Source organism: Danio aesculapii, chromosome 17 (genome assembly GCF_903798145.1).
Source record: "Danio aesculapii chromosome 17, fDanAes4.1, whole genome shotgun sequence".
Taxonomy (NCBI): Eukaryota; Metazoa; Chordata; class Actinopteri; order Cypriniformes; family Danionidae; genus Danio; species Danio aesculapii.
Window position 1 is genome coordinate 12,505,429 of NC_079451.1, and position 23,853 is coordinate 12,529,281.

The window sequence follows — 23,853 nt, forward strand, 5'->3', positions numbered from 1 at the left end:
TCCTTATTTTATCACAGCTTAGCTGTCTTCACTTTATCCAATGTGTAACTATGAACCAAACTCCCAATTAAACTTTCATAAGCAGGTTCTCTTAGCATGGGGCTTAATCTATAAACAAAGATGTTCTATTTGATACAATAAGAACATTCTATTTCAGAATGAAAAATTATAAAATAATATTGTAAAATAATAATTGGTTCAGCTAGAAACTATTATTAAAAATCACAGCATGTGAGCTGTTTTCATTAGGATATTCAAAAACCACTAGAACTACTGTATATATTTTGCTGACTTACATTACCGCAAATGTGCAAATCCAGAAAAATAAGCAGTTTTATCTAGTGACACAGACCATGTCCTGTGTGGCAATGCTATTATCACACACTGACCTTGTGACAAAAACACAATAACGTTCCTTTTTTGTTATTTTGAAATTATGTTAATGAGAAATTGTATGCATAGATTCACTGTCACTTGGTTACTATTTATTGTGTTTGGACTGTCAGTAAACTAGCTTGCTGGTTCTCGACAGCATTCATTTGAACCATGGACTACAGAGTGCTCGGCGTTGTTTTACTTTCTTTTCTCGCATACACTTGTGCTGATCCGGTAAAATTTGTGGACTGTGGTAAGTCTTTATTTTTAGCAAGTTTGTGTATTTAACAATTCGCATTATCTGTATTTTTTTGTTATTATATTAATTATATAATTATTTTTAAAAATATATCCACCTTGTTTTCTTCCTTACAGGCTCAGTACATGGGAAAGTAGTTCAGGTTGACATCAAGCCCTGCTCCCAACAGCCCTGCCAGCTTCACAAGGGACAGTCCTACACCTTTAATGTAACCTTCATCAGCAGTGAGTTGCTTTATTATGACTTTTAATTGTTTAAAAAAAAAAAATCTTCTACATTGAGAAAATTAACTATTAACCCTCATGTTTCCATAGGTGTTGCAAGTCAGACCAGTAAAGCTGTGGTTCATGGAATAGTTGAATGTGTCCCTGTCCCCTTCCCCATTCCAATTGACGATGGGTGCAAATCTGGGATTCGATGTCCGATTGTTCCACAGAAATCTTACAACTACGTCACCGAGCTGCCAGTCAAGACTGAGTATCCAGCAGTAAGTGTTTAAGCTTCTCCTCTAGTTCTAAACAAAGTTGTAATGTTGTTTATCTTTCCTTACATTTATTTTTGTTTGTTAGATAAAAGTGGTTGTGGAATGGGAACTAAGAGACGACTCCAGCAAAGATTTATTTTGCATCAAGTTCCCTGTTCAGATCGTAAACTGAAAGTCAATGCTGAAGCCATGATAAAATGCTTACAAAGGGATCCGATTAGAAACAGAAGCATCTGAAAGATTGCCTGAATAGCTTTTAGATTTCTTATACATACAGATTTTGTGATTATACTATTACTTTTCTAACCAAGACAGATTAGTCATTTTATTTTAATGTATTTTCTTTAACTTTGCACACAGAGCCACTGTACAAACATTGCCAAATTCTAGTTTGTTGCTAAAATTGCATCAATGATTGACCGGTTGAGATGTTGACAAGCAGCGGTGATCAATTCAAGTTGTAGCTGTGTGGCTACTTCTAATCTTTCTAATCCACATTTCTTTGAATGATTACTTGAGCTTTTCAAACTGTATATTTCCTAAAGAATATAAAATTCATTTTCTTAAAATACTGCCCAATGAGGCCGAATCTAACTACTGTCTGAAATAAATCATCTGTTTTCATCTGTTTGTTGTGAATTACCGATGACATTTCTTCCAAATTTAAGATAAAAACTTTAAAATGTTAAAGATTAAAAATATAGATATAATTTTTGTCAACACAATACTAGAAATCAAAATATTTTCAGTCACAAAAAGTAAAACCATTAGCCATTTCCTAAAAAATGCTTTGAATTTTAAGTGTTTTCTATTCTTATTTTAAATTTGGTATAAATGTTCAGTTTTTAGACTGATATGGATATTTTGGCGAATTATCATCATCATTTACCCAGCCTTCACTTGTTGCTGCTGGTTCATTTGTTAGCTGGTATTTCAATTAGCGATGGGGGAAACAAAGCTTTTCAAAGCTTCATGAAGCAGTGCTTGGAAAGCAGCCATAAACACATACTTTACCGCTGGGAAAATAAGTATTGAACATGTCATGTTTTTTCCAGGGTATAATATTTATAAAGAAGCTGTTGGCATGGAATTGAACCAGATTTTGGTAAAAACCCAAACAATACAAACATAAAAATAAAACAAAACAAAACAAATCTGAAAAATTAGTTGTGTAATAATGAAATGACAAAAGGAGACTTAAAGTACTGAACTACTGAAATGTATTTAATACTTTATATAAAAGTCTTTTTTGGTGATGACAGCTTAAATATGCCTCTCATATGGAGAATGAAGTCACATGAATTGCTCTGTGTGAGTTTTTCACAGACTTCAACAGATTGTAAACATCACAGTCTCGTCTATCAAATCTGATCTTTATTTTGTGTTTTCTATTGGATTCAAGTCATGATTGGCTGGGCCATTCTACAGCTTGATTTTCTTTCTCTAAAAGCATTTGAGAGTTTCCTTGGCTGTGTTTTGGGTCATTGTCCTGCTGAAATGTCCACCCTGGTTTCATCTTTATCATCCTGATGACGTAGATGTTAGACAATGAGGAAGGGCAGACACCTCACTTCATGTGTTCAATACTTTTTCTCTGCGTCTTTTCATTTTATTATGCATAACTTCATTTGTAAACTCATTTGTAACTGGTTTTGTTTTCTTTGCATATGTGGATTTCTTTGGTTGTTTCCAACACCTGGTGAAAAATTCTAGTCAAAGGCACCTTTAGAATGTTTTCTGACAAAAATTGTGATGTGTTCAATACTTATTTTCTCCACTATATACATTTAAAGGCACAATTTTTCATTAAGCTATTAAAAACTAACTTGAACTATTTTATATTTTGCTGGCTTATGTACTACTGTTTTTTAACATTTTTCAAAGATCGTTTAAATCTGGAGTAACAAACAATTTTAAATAGGTGACACAAACTGTTTCTTGAATGGCCAAGCAAATGACATCACACAACCTCAATTTCTGATTTGGTCTTCTTGAAAACAGGAAAACACCAAAGGTGCTTTAATATGCTGTGCCCTTTATTAATTAGACTGCTCAGAGCAGCATTACAACAGCATCTTAAAATGTATTTAGTTTGATAATCACGACTGGACTTTCTTCAGTGCTCTCATTTCATTTTGACGACTTTCAGCTTTACTCTGCTTATACTACCATGAAGATAAGGTTTGAATACTTCAACTTCATACTTCATTTCTGACATGCAGTTTTAGCATGAAGTGAAATGACATCTGACTTACAGATGACACTGTAGTTTTCATTGTCACTAGTGACGTGGTGATGCATTTGTTTCCTGAAATAAATAAATAAATAAATAAATATATATATAAAAATAAATGTTTGATAGGAATTTGTTAATTAAGCTTGCACAATCTACTGCACGCTTTATGGGCCTCAACAAGGCCCAGCTCAGATCAGAACCATTATATATCAATAACATATGGAGAATGAGGAAATAATGGTGTCTGAAGCTCACGGTACAGCCATTTCCATGTACTGAACTCTTATTATTTGAACATGCCAAGGTATACCAACATTTTCTTTATAGGGGAACCTTTAATATATACATAAATTTGAAATAAAATGAGACTACATTGGTTAACTCCCTTTGACTGTTATTTTACCGGAAACCAGTGTAAAAAAACAATCATTGTTTTAAAAAAAAATCTCTAAATCTTCACTAAAATCACCATTAGTTGGAAAAACAGCCATCAAACCAAAATACATTGGAATGTGTGCTTTTTATTACAAGGAAACAAAAGCAAGCAACATTTCTTCAGGTACAGAAGTCATTTGTGCCGCTTACGTCATAGAAACACGTTCTCACACTCCTTTCCCTCATGTGCGTCTCAGCCAACATTCTGTGAATTATTAGGATTTTTTTGTTTGGGACAGAGATTTTTCACAGGAAATTACGCAACAGGGCAGATGAACAAAATTGGTCCTCTGGTTTATCATCAACATACCTTATTCAAACCCAGCATGCAGAAGAGGCCAAAATAAAAACCCAACATGAGGTAGAAACACATCTGAAAACAACTTTCTGTAGAAATTAGCATCTTCTGTTGTTCTAAACTGAAATGAAACAGAATGTAACCTGTTTTTATGCAGCTTTTTCAAATAAAGTCATAAAATGGCTGCCTTATTTCCTTTAGTGCAATTTTGCGCATTTAGATTTTACCAGTCATTCAGTGGCTCTAAGTAACTTCAAATCGTTCATCCCAACAAAATAAAAATTGTTATTTAAAAGATTATAAAATAGCTAGTATTAGATAGTACATGTACGTTGCTCTTGCGGATATAGAACTATCATCATCCATAGTTCATGTCCCTCTCTTCACAACAAAGTCAAGCACAAACATGCTGGTCACTTTATAATGTAATTGTGAGGAAGAAGAGTCCGCTCAAATCCTAAAAAGTATAAAGCTTGTGTGTCTGTGCTAAAATGCACCACTTATGTAACTGATAAATGTCTCAATTATCTTTTGGAAGAAGGTAGAAAAATTACCACCACATTTTGGCTCTTTCTGTTGATTTTTACAGACTGAGAAAAAATAAATAAATAAATAAAACAGATGAAGCAGCAGATCTACTCTTCCATTCACAGACAGTTTGATACATTATCAAAGCAAGCAAAAAGGAAGAGAAACTGCACGTATCAGGATTTTTCAGACAACGGCTATCCTCTTTACTGGATAAATGTAGAAATTTGAATGAAAGTAGTAAGGCATCTGATATGTTTTTCATGATAATACTTTACGTGTACAGTATAGAGCTCAAACTTATGTTTTGAGGAATCCAGTTCATACAAAATTCAGAGCACTTGCATGTTAACAAAAGATTTTCGTTCAAACAAAAGTCCTCAAAACAGCATTTCTGAGGGTTATTTCACTTGCATAAAAGTTAAATAAAATGCTGAGTATTAATCAGGGTTGTATCAATGATACTTCTGTAAATAAAATGTAAAATATTAAAAACATCACAGGCGAGTCAGTTTGTCAAATAAATACCGAGAAGGTCTGTTAAAACATCTTACAGGCTTAAAAAAATCTGAAAAAGGTACCACTGGATGGTGTAAGCATGGAACTAGCGAGCACGGATATTGTGAATGATACTGAAGCCTCACTGTCCGTTCTGTTTGAGCCGCTCCAGTCTCTGCAGCAGAGCATTTCCAAATGCTTCTCTGTATCCTGGACTGAGAGAATCCAGGAGAGAGTAAACAGTCTCGTGATACTGGCTGCTCAAACCATCATTGACCTGATCAAAGGTGTGACCCACAACCTGAGAAATAACAAACAGAAATCTATAGGAGAGATAGCAGTAGAAACAATCAACAATGCACATTTGCAAACATCAGTGGTCAGGATAAATGTATTAGTATCTTTTTTTAAATGAATACCACATTTTGTTTAAATGAGAATTATTATTTTGAGTGGATTTCATAGTATTATACAATGCTTGCCTCTAAAATATGCACCAATTATTTCTATAAATATGTTTTACCTTTAATATTTGTACTTTTTTAACTGACAGTGTTACAAGGTAGAAACAGAGCAATGTTATTTAGAATACAGTGAATGAAAGACTTGGACTAACATTAGAAAAATGATTGTGTTACTTGAAAGTTTGAGAACCACTTGGAGAATTTGGAGAGATAGTAGAAGAAACTAGCGATATTGCAAAAAGATTATCACAATGTCACGTTTCATATCATTTGATATCGAAAATTGAATATTTTTTTAACAATACATTTAGGAATATTGCTACTTTTTGTCATTTCATTTTAAATTTACCAACATAACTAAGGCAAATAGTTTTAATAGTCAAAAACTAAAATATTTAAACAAAATATCTGATCTCTTCATAACAAAATAAACATAGGTGTTAAAGAGACTCTTAAACAATAAATAAAATTACAAAGTGTGTGCTGTGGTAAAGCGTAAATACTGAACAATCAAAGCAAACTTTAAGGTGTCAATAATGATACAGTAAGCCTCAAACTCAGTCAACAAAACAAATGATAATCAAATCTGAGCTTTCAAGTTAAGGAACTAACCATCATTATTCAAACACATATTGCAACGTTACTAATTGTGAAATTGAATGACTACATTACCCCCCCCCCCCCCCCCCCCCCTGCTAAAAAATCTTTCAGATGGGGTGCTAGTGACTGAGATGCACAAGAAAAGAAACCAAAAAGTCACTCTGGCGACATCCTTACATGTTTTTTTTTTATTTACAATCTCTTTACTGCTGCTAGTCACCACACTCATTTTTGCATGTGTTGTTATTCTGACCTGAAGTGACAAGTGAGTGGATTCCTTGACTATTTACAATGGACTTTGGGCTTGTGCTTCCCTGGCATCTCTTGTAACATCAACCATTTTCTCAGAGGATGACAATGGGACAATTAATTGCTGCAGCGCTGATGCAAGTTTATGAAGAAAAGTAAAAAAAGCATTGCAGTGTTTGGGTGCTGTGTTTGTCTTAGGTAATTAGTCTGCCGATATTTCTGAAATGTGTATATTCCATACAAAGTGTAAAGCAGATTGGTAAGTTCTACTTACATGAATTGCAGTGCACTTTCAGTATTCAGAAAAGTTCAGATGTTTTTTAATTAGGTGTGGCTGGAAAATGCCTCTATTGGAAATGACAAACTTACACCCAAGCTTATTGGCACTGCTTTCAAGGCATGTGCTCAGCAGCCGCATTTTAATACAACTATAGAAACTACATAACAAATCTTTTTTTTTTTTAATCGATATTGACAATAGTGTTCGGTCAATAAATATCGATGCTGATTTTATTGCACAACCCTAGTAGAAACAATTGACATTTGCAAACATCGATGGTCGGGTTTTTTTCCCTTCTTTTTTTAAAATAAATATTACATTTTGTATTATTATAACATGCTTGCCTCTAAAATATGCACCAATAATTTCTATAAAAAATATGATTTACCCCTTATAGATATATTTTTTTTCAACTAACTGTTTGTTAAAGGTAGAAACAGTGAATAAAAGACTTGGATTGACATCATAAATAAAAAAGATACAGTGTTGCTTGAAAGTTTGAGAACCACTTGAAGAATTTGTGAAAATGTGAATAACTGTAACAAAATAAGAGCGCATGTCAAAACATGCATGTTTTTTTATTTATTTTTATTTAGGACTGTCTTGAGTAAGATATTTTATATAAAAGATGTTTATATATAGTTCACAGAACAAAGAATTGCTGAAAATATTTAGACAATCCTTGCAAAAGTCTACCCTTGGTTCTTAATACTGTGTTCGGTTACCTGATGTTTTACTATTATTATTATTTTATGGTTATTCACGAGTCTCATGCTTGTACTTTTGGAATTTGTTTCTGTCTTTTGCATGGGGTTATCCTAATAATTTTAGCTAATTTTCTGTTTTGTAAATGATATGTAAACATCTTCTATATAAAATCTTCTATATCTTACTAAGGACTGACCTAACAACATGTATTTTGTATGAACTTTCTTATTCGTAAAAAATAAATAAATAATCAAAAAAATAATAATCATCACTCTGTTTTGAGTTTAAGGAGTAAGAGAAGTTGGTCTGTTTTTTTCATTTTGGTTCATTTTTCTTCATTTCGAGGGATAAAACTTAGAAACTTTTTGTTTGTTATTTTGGTCCTCTGTCCCTCATTAATATTGTTTTTTTGTTATTTTTGTCTTTTGTTATTGTAAAATCTCTCTGGTATCGGGCTCATTTCCTTCTCCCATAATGACAGACTTTTGACAGTTGTAACTTAAAGGTTTAGTTCACACAAAAATTGTAATTATGTTATAAATTAATTACCCTCATATCGGTCCAATGCCCTGAGACCTGTTCTTCTTTGGAACCTAAATAAAGATAATTTAGATGAAATCTGAGCGCTATCTGGCCCTCTATAGATGGACAGCAAAGGTCAAGAGACGTTCAAAGTCCATAAAACAACAACAACAACAATGCCAAAAAATTCCATGTAACTCCAGTAGTTCAACTGTAATCATACAAAGCTCCAAGTACACTTTTATACACCAAAAAAAAACCAGTAAAAACAACTTTGGTTGCATGTGTCTCTCACATCAGATTGGGGTGCAAGTTTACTACAGGTAATACAATGATTGCATGTTGTGCTGCTAACTCAAATGGCTAAACGTTGTACTGCCCATTAGGGCTGCACTATACATCGTTTCAGCATCGAAATCGCGATGTGCGCATCCGCAATAGTCACATCGCAGGAGGTGCGATGCAAAGCAAAAAAAAAAAAATAAATAAAATAATAATAATAATAATAATATATATATATATATATATATATATATATATATATATATATATATATATATATATATATATATATATATATATATATTATGGGTGGAGCCGAACACGAATACGGTGTTCGGATAAGCACAAATAGCGTGTTTTTACGAATACTTATTCCGAACAAATACTTTTCAATGCTTTTTAAATCCTTTTAAATGCTGATTTATTTAGGCTACGTCAGTTCATTAATCAAGCGAACAACCTGTTCTTGTCCAAATTAAGGCAAAGTTGACAGTGAAAATGTCATCAAATGTCCTGAGGCTGTCATGTTTCTGCGACTGTTAGCGAAACCGGAATAAGCTAAACATTGCTTCGGAGGGCGCTTCCGGTATTCAATTCCGCTGTGAAAAAGGTCTATTACACTGCATTATTGATGTCTGCAATCTGTTGCTCTCTGTTTACGTAAGTTAGCTCTGTTAGCGACAGAGACAATAGACTTTTGACAGAGTAACGTTAACGTTCGGTTATAAAGGTTAAAACGATGCTTGTTACTTGTTACAAATTACTGTCATTTGCAGACAGCAAGATATATGCTAAGCTAGTTAACCTTAGGATAGCTTCCCGTCACTTATTAACTTTTAGGCACCCAAATAGATAAGAATGAGGCTGCTGCTGAGTCATTCTTAGTCCTCCACCAGCAAAAAAAAACTTGCTCTAGTTCTTTGTGAAAGAATTTTACAGTCAGTGGTGCAGCAGATAAAACAGTGATACTGTATGTAATGTGTGCAAAAGTGAAACCAGCAGAGGCAGAGATATCAAACATCTGCCAACATCTTCTATGCATAATCATTCATTCATTTTTTCGGCTTAGTCTCTTTATTAATCTGGGGTTGGCACAGTGGAATGAACCACCATTTATCCAGCATATGTTTTACGCAGTGGATGCCCTTCCAGCTGCTACCCACTGGGAAACATCCATACACTCATTCACACACATACACTATGGACAATTTAGCTTACCCAAATCACCTATATTGCATGTGTTTGAAGTGTCATCTTTCCATTCACCAAATGAGCTCACCTTTATCACAGTAAAAACAACATTTAGTATTAATATCATAACATATTAAATCCTTGATTTATCTGAATTGACAGTTAAGTCACATTTTTTATAAACAACCCAAAAGAAACTATAAAAATGTTTGTTCAGTGTTTTTACTTACTAATTTTTTATATTCTATGAAAATGCTTAAAAAATTACCCAAATTATTATAGAATTAAAGATTATTTAATTTTTGAGCAGTTCAAAACTCCCGATTCAGAATTTCTAAATATCGCAATATATAATCGCAGGGAAAAAAATATCGCAATGTCAATTTTTTCCAATATCGTGCAGCCCTACTGCCCATAGTACCCTAAAGACCTGGAAGAGAAGACATTTTTGGCACACAAATATGTTCTTGGAACCTTGCATGATTACAGCTAAAACCACTTAAGTCACACGAATGTTTTGACAATGATTTTGGTTCCTTTTCTGGACTTTGAAAGAGTTGGTTTCATTGCTATCTATGGAGGATAAGGGAGCGTTCAGATTTCATCTAAAATATCTTCATTTGTGTTCCAAAGATGAATGAACGTTTCAGGGGATTGAAACAACATGAGAATGAGCAATTAATGACACAATAGACCCTTTTTACATTTCTGAGTTTCTCAGTAGCGGAAGGCATCATGGTTGGGTAAACTCAGAGCGCAGTGAATGGGAGTACAACAAATATTTTTTTACAATCCTTTTTTCTGAAATAATAAAAGAAAAACTCCTCAATGGCATTATCAAGACTTTCAGAAAAAAGGAAAAATTGTGTGAGACCGATGACAGCAACCAGAAGAGAGAATAATGTCAAATGTACTCTCAGCCCCATAGACGCTGCATAAGAAACCCCTCGCACAAGCGGTAATTCACTTTTTGTAATTTAGCACAAAGATGATATAATACATATAAATGTTCATACATAAAAAAAATACAAAAATATTAAAAACTTTCAAGGATTTAAGTTTATGATGACCGGTAAACGCATCATAACAGTTGTAAAAAGGGTCTATTGTAATTTTTGGGTGAACTGACCATTTAAGACCATACAGTGAACATTTGTATTATTGTTTACAGTTTAGCAGATCTTCACATAACTATCACAATTTAACATGTGGCGTGGGGATAAAGCTGAGTAAGAAATACCAAAAAACTACATTTTGTTGGAGATTAAAATATATGAAAACCTGTGAATCCCATCAATGTATTTATAATCAGTGTTATAAAGAACTTCTGCTTTGTGTCGCCCTGAGGAGTTTGTAACATTAACACTCACTTTTAAGCCAGCCTCGGTGAGCTCCAAGCAGTATCGGTTTCCCTCTCTGGTTTCAACGTTGATGTAGGCCACATCTAGCCCGCTGCTCAGATTATGAGAGACGTGCATGTCTGACACCGCGAAGAGCACATCATTGACCACCGCCTCAGCCTCCAGCCGCATGTCTTTCACCTCTCCCAGCTCAACACCTCGCTCCTCGTACGAGCACTTAGACAGATCCTCTGGCTTACAGTCCACCTCCATCCTCTGAAAACAACATTGGGCCTCCATGTGGTAAATTGTCAGGAAAATACCTGCGCGTGTATAAACAACTGATCATGAAGGGGCGCGAGCCCCGATAACGCTTTTCACGAATTCTTTCACTGACAACTCACGAACTACCGTTTACTCTTTGTAAATATAACGCTTCTGAAAGACACAGAATATAATTTGAGATATAACTTTAACTTGCTCAACGCCATTCTGTAACGTTGCATATGATAGGCTTGCTAATCATTTTACTGCCACTCGCTGCTTAAAAGTTCTATATAATGCCAGTTTCAGGTTATATTAACAAACTAATCGTATTATCGCATAAATAACACATTTAATTGTAAAAATATAGCGCATGACAAAGTTAACACAGGTTTATGTGTATTTAATATTTTTCTGTTACTAACCTCCTCCGGGGGTAGTTCGTCAGTACACTTCCGGCTCATGCCGGTTAGGACTCTAGTGTGTCAATTACGCGCAGCCTTTGCGCAGTGCACCGTCTGCATATCCTCAGTATTACATCATGTCTTTGTAGATAAAAAGATTTGTCTAAAATACATAAATATGCAATTTAGCGATATATACGATAGCACAAAGCTAACTGCTAACTGCATTACGTAATCCTGTGCGGGTAGATGCGCGCGGTCTGGGGGCGGAGGGGCTTCTAGAGGATTCTTTATTCTCTTAAAATAACATCAGTGTATGTTGTTTTTCCAAAGCATTTAATAAATGTATCATGGTTTATTACATTTCATTAAGTTCTGATATTTGTCCTCACATTTTACCATCATACAGGTTTAACTATAGTCCAAAAAGTGACATCACTGCATTTCCAAAAGTGTTACTAATAAAATTCACCAATGGAAATTTACTGGATCCGTGAAATCGGAAATTTACGAATAACAGGATTAGATGTCACGAACAAAACTCCTGAATTTAAGACAAATAAAGGATAAAATAAAAAAATAAAAATAAAAAACGTCAAGATGAGTTACTTGTGAAAAATGCATTTCTAACGTTTTGACAACGTTACTGAAATTAAACCACAGCGAAGTTAATAATGTAATGTATTATTTCAATGTTATTTAAATATTATTGATGAATACATATAAGCAGCTTAGCCCATGTCAGAAGACCATTATTCTGCGCTATATGGTTTGACTAAAGTATGTAAATAGAGTAACAGACCACAGATTTAAAGAAATAGACGGAATAGTACTAATAAACCTTGGTAATTTTTGATCTATTGCAACATAAATGTATACTAATTCAAGCCTACTTACCATCAATGAAGCGTCTTTACAATCCCTAATAATGTTTTTCTTCCAGTCAGTAGTAAAAATAACTGTTGAAGCTGCGTGTGGAAATGTGTAATGACTGCGCAGAGCGGACGCTCGTGAACACACCGCGCAGAGGTGCGCGCGCTCGAGAGAGTGCGCAGTCACGAGCGTGTTAGTAAACACCATCATTAGCCTTATAAAGCAGACAAACAGAGATGCTGCTTTCACACAACCTGTCAGCTACTTATAAAACGCAATACAGTCTCCAGTTTAATATAGATATTATTATTAAGTGATGCCCCAGACGAACGTACAAACTTGAGAGTATGAAGGATTGTGTTTAGCCAGCATGCTAGTTCACCTTAAGCCAAGGAATAACGGTTAGTCAGCTATTTTATAATACAGGTAAGTTGTCTACCTTTGATATCATTGTTGTGAATAACCAGGCTACATACAGTCAACTTGTCATCTTTATTAGCTCTCGTGAAGTGTGACTACATGATTTGGTATTGTTAGCTGCCAAGCAAACTCACCAACCTCAAGGGAATTGCGCAAACACTGGTGGTCATTATACTGTATGTGTTATTACGGGGTCAGACAATGACTAGAATTGCATGTCATTTAAAATGAGCTCATCATCACTATGTTTATCTGAGGGAATTAAATGGCTGATTTAATGCCAGGCGTTTGTAAATAATAGCAGGTTGTATAAGTCTCTTTGCATCAATATAGTATTTAATCGTTAGTTCTGCAGATATAATATGTTAAAGCAGTCACATCAGTTGGAAGTCTACATTAGGAGGTCAGCGAGTGTAAGAACATGTATTTATAATGAGTCACTGTCATCAACAACCCTTTTCTGAATAGTAGTGTGGGTGCTTTTTCAAAAAAAAAAAAAAAAAAACAGGACAGTCAACAATTTTTTATCTGTTCAACAAAAGATCTTAGACACTCGTTGTGGCTAATGTGTTTTTTTTCACTCTGTATGTTATGTTTAAAGGGACAGTTCACTCAAAAACTACATTTCTGGTATCATTTATTCAAACCTCTTTGAGTTTCTTTTGTTGAACAGAGTAAAATATGTTATTTTAAGGAAAGCTTGAAACCTGTAACCATTGACTTCCATAGTATTTGATTTTCCTGCTATGGAAGTCAATGGTTACAGGTTTTCAGCTTTTTTTCAAAATATCTTATCTGGTGTTCAGAAGAAAGAGACTCATAAAGGTTTATAATCACTTGAGGGTGAGTAAATACATTTTTTTGGGTGAACTATCAATTTAGCTTTTCCATCCTGATGCAAAGTATACTGCTCAACTACATATTCTAATGCGGTTTACAGAAAACTGCTCTTTGTTTTTTTATTATCATGGATGTTCTCACTTATTTCAGTACAAACAGAACCCAACTGATCAAGATGCCATGGCCATTTTCTGAGTCTATTAAGAAGCGGGCCTGCAGGTACCTGCTACATCGATATCTTGGCAATTTCCTTCAGGAAAAGCTCAGTTTGGATCAGCTTAGTCTGGATCTTTATCAAGGCACAGGCTCACTTGCTCAAGTACCGCTGGACAAATGGGTGAGTTCTCCACATTTGTGAAAAAATTTTTTATTGTAATATATAACTCCACACCTATCTTTTGTTAAAACTTTGATAAAAGAGCTAATGTTGTTGTGGAGACCAGCTAAACTGACACCAAGACCGGTTTAAGGCAGGGAAAGACAGAAACGTAAACCAAGACCAGTGGCTCATTTGAGAAAGTAGGTTAAATAAAAATTCTTACTAGGTTAACCCTGAAATGAGGGAAACAATAGGCTTTCATTTTGCATTTCATTAGTTTTCATTGGTAAACAAAGTTTTATTATGTGTATTAATTTGAATTCTTGTTTAAAGCTCTTAACAATGTTTTTAATGCTTTAAATAGTCCAATGTCACACAAGGTTAAACACGACAAATCCAAAAAGCAGCTTGTGACAGAATATACCAGGTTTGAAAATGACTTTTACCGAGCACACTCTTCTTACTTTTACCATCACATACCACATTAAAATGGATTTATAATAATAATGAGAAAAATGTTCTAAATGTGGAGGTAAAGTTCATAACAAGTGTTTATTAAAGATAAAAGTATTTATAAAAAAGTTATCATTTAAAATTTATTATTTCATTCTGTTAATGTAAAATACTGAATTTCAAATAGTATATACTGTATCTGCCAGTACAAATTATAAATAGCTTCTAATTGTTATTTACACTGATTGCAAAAATATGTTAAATATGATAAATATCTATGGGCTCTATTTTTACGATCTAGGTGCAAAGTCTAAAGCCCAGGGCACAAAAGCATTAAGGGCATGTCCGAATCCACTTTAGCTGTATTAAGGACAGAAAAATATGCTTTGCGCCATGGTGCATGGTCTAACAGGGTTGGCCTTATTCTCTTAATGAGATATGGGTGTGTTTTGAGAATAAACAAATCAGACTCTCATCTCCCATTCACATTAAGAGTAAGCGTACCATGGCGTATTTGCCATTTGGCTGACTTTGTAATGGAAAAATTGAAAGCTTCACAAGTGAGAAAACAGTTAAACACACCATCTGCAGCGCGAGAATAAAGAATGAGAGTCCTCCAGTCTGCCTTTACTTTCTCTTTCTCTCTTTTGTGGATAAGGAAATGGTTTTGTACGCACTCGACTAAAGACATCCATTAGCCTACATAATTAATTTCGATTGTTAAGCGCAAAGATTTATTTCAAGACCATTTCTAAATGCAGTTCTAATTTCCAGCAAACAAATAAATAAACAATAATAACAAAGTGTGGTCAAACAACTGCGTTATATCCAAACACACATGCTATCGCCCATATGGTCCAAAACCCAACTGGTGGACAAATCTAAGCTTATTTTTAATAAAAACAAATATAAATATGCATATAATAAATAATACTACTATTAATAATAATATACAAAAGCCCCCCCCGAGATGAAGAAGGCATTGTGTAGCAGTCGATTCTTTTCACTTCTGGAATTCCAGTTCCCCCTCTACGAAGCGTGTCTGCTTACAGCGTATGCAGACACACCCAAACACAACTGGATGTACGGAAATCGAAAAGGGACAAAAGTGTTGGCTATGCTTTCATGTCTTTCAATGTCAAAGTAGCTTAATAAAATTAATCTTACACTCCCATTACATGTTTTCTGTGGTTCTTGTTTGTATTCTTAGCTTTTTTCTAATGTCTGAGTTTATGCACCCTAGTTTAATATTGCGTGTAGGCCTACAGTTATGTTAGTCCTTTTCATTTTCAAGTTTCGAAAAAATACTTTCGTTTAGAACCCCTTTGCTTTTCGTACATACAGTTGTGTTTGGGTGTGTCTGCATACGCTGTTAGCGGACACGCTTCGTAGAGGGGCAACTGGAATTCCAGAAGGGAACAGAATCGACTGCTACAATGGAGGCAGTGGTTTTTATATTTAGGTAGAAAGTAATAATTCTTGTAATGTTTTATTCTTTTAATTCTTTTTCATTTGTAAAAATATTTGCGTATTTCTGTACATATTGTGTGTATTAAGCAATGTGTAAGCGAGGCGCACAACTAATGTGCTCTGCACTGGACTTTAGACCTGCTCTCACCTGGTCTATTGCACAGTCTATTTTAGTTTCTCAAAAGAGCAAAGCGCCAACAATGCGCCTTAACACACCTCTTTTCTAGACCGGAAAACACATGAGTCCACAAAGTGGCACAAATGGATTTGCTATTTAAACAACGTGGCGGAAAATGGGAAAATTACTGTTGCACTGGTCTGAAAATAGCAACACATCAGGGCAAACACGTCTTGCGCCTTATTGCGCCGGGTGTATTATAGGGCCCTGTATGTTACATATCGATAGTTATATCAATGATAACTAGCACATCTAGAGCCTTTTGCTCTTATTGTAAATAGCAGCTGCTGTATTTTTAATTATACCTAAATTATTATTATTATTATTTGATATATTTTAGCCCATGGGAAACCACAAAAAGCAGGAGTGGCCTATTAGTTCAGTAACATACCATTCCGCCAGTTTTCACTTGTGTAATATAATAACTGATCAAAATTAAACTTGTGTTGACACTTAAGTGGGTAGATGTCCGTTTGTTGGGTGTTGGTGTCATGGTGAATCATAAAATCCATTGATAAAAGTTTCTCATCTCAGTGTAAGTCAACTCAGAATTCTGGTTTTAACTCAGTGTTGGCTGAACCTCCTTATTGAAACAGGGCCCAGACCCTGACAATAAAACTGTGATTTACATTACAGTTAAAACTTCATATACTGTTATGAGATTGAACTTATGCAATTATGAATACAGAAACATTATTGAAATCGTTTGAAAGCAGCTCACTCACTCACTCATTCATTAATAAAACACTGCTGTGGATCTGTTTCAACAGTTTAAAACAGAGCAAAAATATACCATTAAAAATTCACTTCTGGTTAACCATGTATTTGCATTTTGACTTCTATGTTTCATGTGATCTTAGTCCCTAAATGAGATCCTGGAGTCTGTGGATGCTCCGTTTGAGGTGAGCGAGGGCTTTATTCAGGCCATTTCTCTCACTGTGCCATGGGCCTCGCTGCTTCAGGACAACTGTGCTCTGGAAGTGAGGGGCTTGGAAATGGTGTTCAGACCAAGACCTCGAATGGGTAAGATCATCTTTGAAATCAAATCATTTTTAGCTGACATTCCAATTTATTTATTTATTTAATTTTTTTTTACAAATGTTTTAGTTGCAATGCTGTCAAATGCAATAATTATAAACCTATCTAAACCTGAATGTGAACAAGTCAAGCTAGTGTCACATTCCATGAAAGCACCAATGTGAATGTCATTTATTTGCGAATGACCTACTCGCATGAATTTAAGAACACAGACACAGTCAGATCATTTTCCTAAAACCAGTGTGAGTTTAAAATAATATATCTTCATAATCAATATGTATAGATAATATCATCTCATTTTTTGTTGCAGCATATCATGCAAAAAATGAATAAGAAATGTGCAAATACTAGTACACTACCCATCAAGCAATTTTGCGGTTAAAGTCCTTGTTAAATCAAAATTAAAGTTTTTGATATGTTAGTATCAATTTTAGGTGATGTTAGTCTTAAAGCAATCTATAATCTAGTATGTTTAAATGTCTATTAGACTTCTTTAAAGCAAAAAAAAAAAAATAATAATAATAAAAATGCTTGTTTGATTTATTTACTGGGTAGCAACCGCAAACCATTCTTGAAAGGGAATTAGAAAAACTCTCACAAATGTTTATGAATTAAAGACATAGTTCATCCAAAAATAAGAACAAAATACTTGCCATTTACCCTTAACTGGTTCTAAACCTTTGGGAGTTTCTTTTTCTGTTGAACACAAAACAAGATACTTTGAAGAATGTTAGAAACCACCAGTAACCATTGACATTCATAGTGATTATAGAAATACTATAGAAGTCTATCGTAACATTTTTCAAAATATCTTCTTTTGTGTTCAACAGAAGAATGAAACTCAAACAGGTTTGGAACAAGTGAAGAGTGAGTAAATGGTGACAGAATCTTAATTTTTTTTGGATGAACTATTCCTTTAAGGTCATACACACATTTATAACTTGCTCAATTTTCTTCCAGTTGATATTTTTTTACTGGTGTTCTAGTTATTCCTGAGAGTAGAAATACTTCGCACCAAAATAAGACTTACATTGGTGTAAGCTGCTAAATCTGGCTCTTAATATTGAATGTTATTCATATTATGCTATATTGTACTTTTTCACCTTAATGATTTATTTTCTTATATAAAAATGTTATATTATTTTTCATAACATATTGGTTTTGATAATATTTTCTTTTCTGTATAATTTTTCTATGAAAAGTTAATCTATGATAAAAAAGAAATTTTGGTTTAGTTCAATTCATTAATTGTTGATTATATGCAGACGGATCTGAATGCAAAAAAATCGATTGGAACAAATAGGCATTAAAGTGAAGTAAATTATTGGGGAAGTCTGACATTTTACCAGAGGATTCAGTTACAACAAGTTGATTAAATAGAGATAAAATGAAAAACAAAGCATACGCATACATACAGTTGAAGTCAGAATTATTAGCCTCCCTGTTTATTTTTCCCCAATTTCTGTTTAACGGACAGAAGATTTTTTCAGCACATTTCTAAACATTATAGTTTTAATAACTCATTTCTAATAACTGATTTATTTTATCTTTGCCATGATGACAGTAAATAATATTTTACTGGATATTTTTCAAGACACTTCTATAAAGCTTAAAGTGGCATTTTAAGGCTTAACTGGGCTAATTATTTAGCTAGGCAAGTTAGAGTAATTACACAAGTTATTGTAAAATGATTGTTTGTTCTGTTGTCTATTGAAAAAAAATAGCTTTAAGGGGCTAATAATTTTGACCTTAATGAATTTTAAAAAATTAAAAGCTACTTTTTATTCTAGTCGAAATAAAACAAGTAAGACTTTCTCCAGAAGAAAAAAATATTATCAGACATACTGTGAAAATGTCCTTGCTCTGTTAAACGTCATTTGGGAAATATTTAAAAGAGAAACAAATTAAAAGGGGGGCTAATAATTTTGACTTCAACTGTATATAAATACATAAAACATGCATGAATCATAATAATATCATTAAAAATCCTACTGGCAATTGATAAGGGGTAAATTTCTATTTCATGCTGATTTGCTTTTTTTTTTAGCATCAGGCATGGAGCCCATGTGCTGGTCCAGTTTCATGACCAGCAGTATGCAGCTGGCCAAAGAGTGTTTAAGCCAAAGACTTACTGATGATCAGGGAGAGAGCTTTCAGCCTCTGGAGGGACTGGAAACATTTGCTGAGACTATCGAGAGCGGTATGCATCTTTTTTTTGAAAAAGTTATTTACAATTAGATTCTTATTTGTTATTTTAAATATAATTGTTATTTATTTATTATCCTTTATTCTTTCACTCTTCTCTGTGTTAGTGTTGAGAAGAGTCAAGGTCACTTTTGTGGATACTGTCCTGCGGATGGAGCATGTTCCTGAAAATTCTAAAACAGGCATTGCTCTGGAACTTCGAATCAATAAGTAGGCTTGAAGACATTTAGACATTTGGCAGCATGACATGCTTTATTTTGAATCACCACCATGCTGTCTGTACATATTGTGATTATTTAGGATGGTTTACTGTGATGAGAGTGTGGAAGAGGGCTCCAGCTTCAATATCCATCAGCCCACTACATTTGCGCATAAAAACCTCACTCTGGATGGAGCCTCTCTGTTCTGGGATGAGTTTTCAGAATCAGCACGTGCCGGACTAAAATCATCCCCCACTCAAACAGTGAGTTTATTGTTTGTGCTTTAATAATATTAAAAATCAAGTTATAATTGTGCAATCTAAATAGAACTTGCATAAGTAAATATTGTAATTATTTATCATTTCAAAGTCCTGTGAGACATATGGTCTTTATAAATTTAAAGGAGACTGAACCCAAGCTTTCTCCAAGTTGGAACCCAAAAATCATCTGTGAGCCTCACCCTCAGTTTCCAGAGCCTGTGTCTCGCAGTGCACCATTTGAACCAGTGCAGGTGGGCTGCCTTAGCGAAAAACTGGAGCTGTCCGTGGTTCTGAAGCAAAATGAAGCCATGCCCGGTGCTAAGGTGAGTACATGCACATTTTAGTTCCAGATTTACAGCCATTTTAATTTTATCTGGCTGTAAAGGCATTAAATTAGTTTTTTGCCAAAATGGAAATGTTAGATTAGATTAGGTCTCGATGACCTGAATTCATCTTACTTGATTGTTACTACATTTTTTTATATCTTTGTGCCTTAAAGAGGGAACTTACAATTTGCAAAATTAGTTTAAAAAAACTTTGCTGTCTGTACTATAGAAAAAATGCATTGCTATATATATATATATATATATATATATTGGGCGATGCGGTGGCGCAGTGGGTAGTGCTGTTGCCTCACAGCAAGAAAGTTTGGTTTCAAGCCTCAGCTGGGTCAGTTGGCATTTCTGTGTGGAGTTTGCATGATCTCCATGTGTTTGCGTGGGTTTCCTCCGTGTGCTCCGGTTTCCCTCGCAGTCGAAAGACATGCTGTATAGGTGAATTGGGTAAGCGAAATTGTCCGTTGTGTATGTCTGTGATTGAGAGTGTTTGGGTGTTTCCCTGTGATGAGTTGCAGCTGGAAGAGCATTCGCTGATTAAAACGTGCTGGATAAGTTCATTCCGCTCTGGCAACCCCTGAAGAAAATAGGAAAATAAATGAATGAATGAATACAATTGTTATTTTATAGTTTGAGACACTATAAGCTGAAGCTGTCATCACATTTTACTGTTTACTGACAACCTGTCAAATTAAAAGCACACAAAAAAAAAAAAAAATTATATATATATATATCAGTTGGCTGGGTCAGTTGGCATTTCTGTGTGGAGTTTGCATGTTCTCTATGTGTTTGCGTGGGTTTCTTCCGGGTGCTCTGGTTTCCCCCACAAGTCCAAAGACAGGTGAATAGGGTATGCTAAAATTGACCGTAGTGTGTGTGTGTGTGAATGAGTGTGTATGGATGTTTCCCAGTGATGGGTTGCGGCTGGAAGGGCATCCGCTGCGTAAAAATAAGTTGGCTGGATAATTTCACCTTTATTTGTATAGCGCTTATACAATGTAGATTGTGTCAAAGCAGCTTCACATAAAAGGTCATAGTAAATTGGAACAGTGTAGTTCAGTTTTTAGTGTTTAAATTCAGTTCAGTTTAGCTCAGTTCAGTGTGGTTTAAAAATCACTACTGAGAGTCCAAATACTGAAGAGCAAATCCAACAATGTGCAGCTCTACAGATAAGTTGGCGGTTCATTTCGCTGTGGCGACCCCTGATTAATAAAGGGACTAAGCCAAAAAGAAAATGAATGAATGAATAAATATTTCTCTCAAAAAAAAATCTTAATAAATGTATCTTCAGTGATAATAAATAAATATTACTGAAAAAAAATTGCAATGCAACTGTTTTTGTTTGTCAATATCTTTAATGCATCACAATGATTTTCTGTTTGTTCACAGTTGGATATTGATGGACAGTTTGATTCTCTAATCATGCTGCTCTCACCACAACAAGTTCACCTCTTACTGGACATGTTTGGGGTCTTTACCAGCTCAGGTGACTTTTTTTTTATTTAAATGTGATTTGCTTATATGGGTCAATGAATATCAACGAATATGTGAGTGGTCTATTTATTGATAGTAAATATGACCTACTGCTTTTATTGTATACAGCTGCACAGGAGTGGTCTGCTGTAGGAAAGGATAGGAAGAGTCGGCCTATGCAGCAGGAGGATGAATATCGCTTGCATATGGAGCTTAACCGCTGCCTGAAGAAAGACACCATAACAGGTGCTGCTGACCAGGACCTGTTTGAAAGCCAGACCACCAGAACAGTCTCCAGCAGAGGTTATTATAGTACAGTACATCTTTTACTTCTTAATTCATTCTACATTTTTTTTTCTCTAATTACGTGTTTAATTTACTGCTTGACAGAGGATGTCTTTTTCTCCATGGCTGACATGGACATGTCACACAGCCTATCATCTCTGCCTCCTCTTGGGGATCCACCAACTGTAGATCTAGATTTATCTGTAAATAGCAACTACTCTGCCTCCTTGGGGGAGTCACCATCAGGAAATGTAGCCGTAAGTCCTTTCCTTTTACAGAGATCTTTGTTTTTCATCAGAAGTATTAAAGGATTTTTTTGTGCTCCATTAGTTCTCTTATTAAGATATTATAAATGTACTGTTTATACTTTTCTTAGACTGTCTGGGATGAGTATATGGATGTTCCTAGACTGAAGGAGAAACAGACAAATGAAACCCCACAGCTTTCAAGAGATTCTCAGCTTACACACAAGTTGCTCCGGCAGACATGTGAGTCCAGTCATCTGTTTGATGATATGGTTGTTTGTGGTACTGTCATGACTATTTTTACTCCATAATAACTCTACTCCATTTGTGATCTCTAGCTCATCCATCTAAAGGCCGCTGTGATGAGTCCAGGCCTGAGCTGGTTCTCAGGCTGACAGTGGGCAGTCTTTGTCTGTCTGTCCTTCATATCGATCCCCTTCCACCTCCAAATTCCTCCCGCAGCCATCTCGCATCAATGGCCTCAGAGTTTTTCCACATTCTGTCTGTAAATCAACCGTCTCCCGGTGGTTTCCTTCAGTCGAGATCTGTCTTTGATCAAGCCTGTCCGCATGATCACCTCAGGTAAAAGTTTAAAATCTTTTTTAATCTTTTGTTACAATGAAATTGACAGCGGGGAAAATAAGTATTAAACATGTCATGTTTTTCCTGGGAATAATATTTCTAAAGGAGCTATTGACATGGAATTTAACTGGATTTTGGTAAAAAAAACTATAAAAAAACATAAAACAAAACAAAAACAAAAAAATCTGAAAAAATAGTTATGTGTAATAACAATGGAATGACACAAGGAGATAGTACTGAACTACTGAAACGTGTTTAATACTTTATATAAAAGTCTTTTTTGATAATGGCAGCTTAAAGATGCCTCATATGGAGAATGAAGTCACATGAATTGCTTTAACAGAGTGTAAAAATCTTGATTGTTCTGTGGGTCTCGTCTACCAAATCTGATCTTTATTTTGTATTTTCTATTGGATTCAAATCAGGTGATCGGCTGAGCCATTCTACAGCTTGATTTTCTTTCTCTGAAAGCCTTCTCTGAAAGTCTGAGAGTTTCCTTGGCTGTATTTTGGATCATTGTCTTGCTGAAATGTCCATTCTGGTTTCATTTTAATCATCCTGCCAAAGTAAATGTTGGACTGAAGCAGCTGATATTAATTTACAATGAAAAAGGGCAGAGGGTTGCTGAAGAACTACTGAGAGATTTCAGCTGCTGTCTGGGCTTTCACTGATGTTCTACACCTTCCTTTCTTCATGTGTTCAATACTTTTGCAGTGTCATTTCATTTTATTTCACATAACTTAATTTGCAAATTAATTAGTTTTGTTTTCTTTGCATATATGGATTTCGTTGGTTGTTAACAACATTGGGGAAAATTGTCAATGGCACCTTTAAAAATATTTTTTCTGGGAAATTGGTGACGTGTTCAATAATTATTTTCCCCGCTGTATGTACTCAAACTACAACAGAATTATATAGGGTATAAGACAAAACCTTGTGGAACTCCATATTTAATATAGACCATGTCTTTTAAGATATCATTGAAGATAGCAGGGAATTTAAATGCAATTTTCTTCATCTTTAGGTTCATTGGCCAAGGATTAAAGGTGACATACGAGCACTGCCAAGGCTCTGGTGTACGCACACTGAACACGGATCTCTCTCTGAGCCAGGTGGAGCTTCTGGAATGCCTGTATTCCACTGACAGCCACACAACAAAGGGTGGAGCCCAGTACACAGAGGTATTTGTGGTCACAAGTGGTTTGTGGTTACACAGCAATTCTTATTTTTAATTTATTATGATAATTGGGGTTTTTGTTG

The 23,853-nt window shown here is 34.7% G+C and overlaps 3 protein-coding genes across 5 annotated transcripts in view; 2 read left to right on the forward strand and 1 right to left on the reverse strand.

Annotated features, from left to right (window-relative positions):
* The first annotated feature begins 451 nt into the window (after positions 1 to 451).
* Positions 452 to 1,671, forward strand: LOC130244761 (NPC intracellular cholesterol transporter 2-like). The gene is made up of 4 exons (XM_056477293.1): positions 452 to 628; positions 751 to 858; positions 949 to 1,121; positions 1,204 to 1,671. The coding sequence occupies exons 1-4, from the start codon at positions 547 to 549 to the stop codon at positions 1,288 to 1,290; spliced, it is 450 nt and encodes a 149-aa protein (XP_056333268.1). The 5' UTR covers positions 452 to 546; the 3' UTR covers positions 1,291 to 1,671.
* Positions 1,672 to 3,855: 2,184 nt separating this feature from the next.
* gskip (gsk3b interacting protein) lies at positions 3,856 to 12,403 on the reverse strand. Of its 2 annotated transcripts, none has more exons than XM_056477320.1 (3): positions 12,315 to 12,403; positions 10,780 to 11,025; positions 3,856 to 5,414 (listed from the first exon to the last, which is right to left on the reverse strand). In XM_056477320.1, exons 1-3 carry the CDS (start codon positions 12,315 to 12,317, stop codon positions 5,256 to 5,258), a joined length of 408 nt encoding a protein of 135 aa, XP_056333295.1. In that variant the 5' UTR covers positions 12,318 to 12,403; the 3' UTR covers positions 3,856 to 5,255. The 2 variants fall into 2 exon arrangements, with proteins under 2 accessions (XP_056333295.1, XP_056333294.1); XM_056477319.1 differs by lacking the exon at positions 12,315 to 12,403 and adding an exon at positions 11,439 to 11,512.
* Positions 12,404 to 12,459: 56 nt separating this feature from the next.
* Positions 12,460 to 23,853, forward strand: part of atg2b (autophagy related 2B) — a 42,910-nt gene continuing 31,516 nt past the window's right edge. For both annotated transcript variants that reach the window (XM_056476619.1, XM_056476621.1), the window contains exons 1-13: positions 12,460 to 12,716; positions 13,701 to 13,887; positions 16,831 to 16,993; positions 19,056 to 19,208; positions 19,321 to 19,423; positions 19,514 to 19,676; positions 19,817 to 19,996; positions 21,398 to 21,494; positions 21,611 to 21,784; positions 21,872 to 22,023; positions 22,143 to 22,254; positions 22,350 to 22,593; positions 23,618 to 23,774. In XM_056476619.1, the coding sequence (XP_056332594.1) occupies positions 13,726 to 13,887; positions 16,831 to 16,993; positions 19,056 to 19,208; positions 19,321 to 19,423; positions 19,514 to 19,676; positions 19,817 to 19,996; positions 21,398 to 21,494; positions 21,611 to 21,784; positions 21,872 to 22,023; positions 22,143 to 22,254; positions 22,350 to 22,593; positions 23,618 to 23,774 (1,860 nt within the window). In that variant the 5' untranslated portion in view covers positions 12,460 to 12,716; positions 13,701 to 13,725. The remainder of the gene's footprint in view (positions 12,717 to 13,700; positions 13,888 to 16,830; positions 16,994 to 19,055; positions 19,209 to 19,320; positions 19,424 to 19,513; positions 19,677 to 19,816; positions 19,997 to 21,397; positions 21,495 to 21,610; positions 21,785 to 21,871; positions 22,024 to 22,142; positions 22,255 to 22,349; positions 22,594 to 23,617; positions 23,775 to 23,853) is intronic.

Coding starts and splice junctions, on each gene's coding strand:
- LOC130244761 (XM_056477293.1), top strand. CDS start 547: ATGGACTACAGAGTGCTCGGCGTTGTTTTACTTTCTTTTCTCGCATAC. Junction 629..750: donor GGTAAAATTTGTGGACTGTG/GTAAGTCTTTAT, acceptor TCTTCCTTACAG/GCTCAGTACATGGGAAAGTA. Junction 1,122..1,203: donor TCAAGACTGAGTATCCAGCA/GTAAGTGTTTAA, acceptor TTTGTTTGTTAG/ATAAAAGTGGTTGTGGAATG.
- gskip (XM_056477319.1), bottom strand. CDS start 11,477: ATGAGCCGGAAGTGTACTGACGAACTACCCCCGGAGGAG. Junction 11,026..11,438: donor ACGAACTACCCCCGGAGGAG/GTTAGTAACAGA, acceptor TGTTGTTTTCAG/AGGATGGAGGTGGACTGTAA. Junction 5,415..10,779: donor TCACCGAGGCTGGCTTAAAA/GTGAGTGTTAAT, acceptor GTTATTTCTCAG/GTTGTGGGTCACACCTTTGA.